This window comes from Octopus bimaculoides, chromosome 4 (assembly GCF_001194135.2).
Source record: "Octopus bimaculoides isolate UCB-OBI-ISO-001 chromosome 4, ASM119413v2, whole genome shotgun sequence".
Lineage (NCBI taxonomy): Eukaryota > Metazoa > Mollusca > Cephalopoda > Octopoda > Octopodidae > Octopus > Octopus bimaculoides.
In genome coordinates, this window is record NC_068984.1 from 1,952,254 (window position 1) to 1,954,851 (window position 2,598).

The 2,598-nt window shown below is 40.3% G+C and overlaps 1 protein-coding gene across 2 annotated transcripts in view; it reads right to left on the reverse strand.

Annotated features, from left to right (window-relative positions):
- Positions 1 to 2,598, reverse strand: part of LOC106869041 (paired box protein 5 homolog) — a 66,521-nt gene that overhangs the window by 14,574 nt on the left and 49,349 nt on the right. For both annotated transcript variants that reach the window (XM_052967700.1, XM_052967699.1), the window contains exon 4: positions 1,307 to 1,892. In XM_052967700.1, the coding sequence (XP_052823660.1) occupies positions 1,307 to 1,892 (586 nt within the window). The remainder of the gene's footprint in view (positions 1 to 1,306; positions 1,893 to 2,598) is intronic.

Genomic DNA, 2,598 nt, shown 5'->3' on the forward strand with positions numbered 1-2,598 from the left:
ACACACACACACACACACACACACACACACACACACACACACACAAACACACACATACACACACGCACACACTTCTGTATGCATTGTATAAAGAACGCCAGCCACGGGACATGCCTTATTCAGTTGTCGAGAAGATCGATAGCCTTAACAACCTCTCTCACTTCGATAGTGCCGCTCTCCCCCTCGGTGCTAAGCTCCATTGACGATATCATGGAATAATAAGATTCTTAAGGCCCACACCATGCCCCCTCTTACACCCTGCTGCTCACCGTCCATGTTTTCCTGACGATTTGTTCATCGATCTCCCTATCGGCCTCTCTCTCCATCATGAGCTGTCTTCTGCTCCCTCATCCAGTTCACCAATCACCCTTCTGCTGTCCATCTCAGTTTCAACACCATCCATGTAAAACATTATGGTCCCAGTGACGATCTCACGAGATCCGAAGCCCTACAAGAAGCTACTTAAACGACGTAAGTCATGCCCCACCCCGGGTGTTCGGCACCGTACCCTTTATCTTTTTCATCTCTAGAGTTTTTTTTTCTCCGCGGTGTTTTTATACTGCAATCGATGTAATTAAATCAGTAACGGTTTCCTGATTAACATTCCGGGTGATTTGGGTTTATTAATTAATTTGACTTAAATCGATTTAATCTAAATTGATTATGTATCATCATTACCACCACCACCACCACCACCACCACAACCACCACCACTACCACCACCACCATCACCACCACCACAACCACCACCACCACCACCACCACCATCAGCCGAAAGTTAACAACAAACAAGATGAAGACAAATAGCCGTCAGATGTAAATAATGTAAATAATGTACATAATTCCTCATCTCTTAAATATAGAACTGTATTAATTACTTTATACTTGATAATAAAATTAACTTTATACAACAATGATAATAGCTCTAAATATATGAAGAAATGTAGAAAAACAACACAGGAAGAGAAATGGTTAGTGAATACTTATTGGAACCATGGAAATTTAAACTAAATAAATTAACTAATTAAACAACTGTGAAACATTAGTTTAGGTTTACGTTTCAATCAAATACGTAACGATTAATTATCATAAATTAACTAATTATTTTCGAATGAACCATATCAGTTGTTTAATAAATATGGCATTAGAGCCGTGGCTGCGTCGATGTGAGTTAATAACTTTCAGTTTGAGCTCGATATATTAACACAGTCATAGAAACACTAGCATAGATCACGCAGCTCACACAGCTTCCCGTTATTCCATTGCAGCCATTAATAATATAGATATATATCAATGTTACACTTACCGGAAGTGATGTGACTGGATTTCCGTTTAGTGGGCATCGGCGAATCGTCTTCACCGTTGTTAATGTCAACATCTTTGTCACTGCCCGTCGAATCACGGGGTGATGGACTGGTTGAACATTCAACTTCCATACTTCCTCCATTCGTCGATGATCCGTTGCTGCAAACTTGCACCAATTTCGGATAGGAAAGTCCTGGTATGGGCAGGAAGTTGTTCGTATAAGCCGGATGTGGAAATAGGGCTGCTGTTGCAAGTCCAGCTGTTGGCGGTAGACCGGGGCCAGATGGATTTGAACCCGGACGGGCTGGTATGTTAGAGGTAGAAGCTGTAGCAGCCGCCATAAAGCATTTAGGAGATTGTAGACTAAGGGATTGTTGGCTGAGACCGGAAGAAGGGGAATCACAATCTCCCCCAACAAAAGCGTTTGCATTTCGAAGGATTCGGTTGATTGAGCTGACACTAGGTATCGATTGTTCATCACAGATTCGTTGAGCCAAAAGCCGATCACGGATTTCCCAGGCGAATATCGACGGGTTCTCTTGCTTGAAGTTCAAAATCTTACGAACAACCAGAGGTGTCGCCACTTGCTTTAATGTTGAAATTCAAAAAAGAGAAAAAGAGTGAGATAGAAAAATTAAGATGTAGATATCATGAAAAGATTGGACAATTTCAAAGACATAATTAATTAATTAATAATTTTCTGTAATCATATTTGTAATAAAAATCAATGTAAATATAAACCTGTCTTATATGCTTCGGTCATTATAATCATCGATCATTTACAAGTCAAATACATACACACTTACAACACATATATGTATGCGTATATGTGTATGAGTGTGTATATGCGCGTGAATGAGTGTGTACATACATATATGCGTGAATGAGTGTGTGAGTGGAGCTACATGCGATCTCCTCGCTGGGAACGCAGACTTTGTCGTCGTCGGTCACTGAAGGACTGTCTACAATATTTCAGCTTATTGTACTTCGATACGCAAAAAAATCATCCATAACCTTCCGTCTCAATAAACCACTATTGTCCCTGAAAGTTGCTTTTTATATTTACTACGGATTGCTTGAACCTTACTTTCTTCCTACACCTCGATCCCTGGATTTTACATACATACACGCACATATAACCGCCATGTGTATCTCTTCAATTATTTTCTCTTTATACTCTGCGAGCCAAGACCTGTTCTTGTAACCGATTCATTTCCTACGTTTTTGCTTTATATGAAACATTTGTTTTTCATTTCCCGAACGATTTTTTCCCCTCTCCATCCCCTCCCCCCT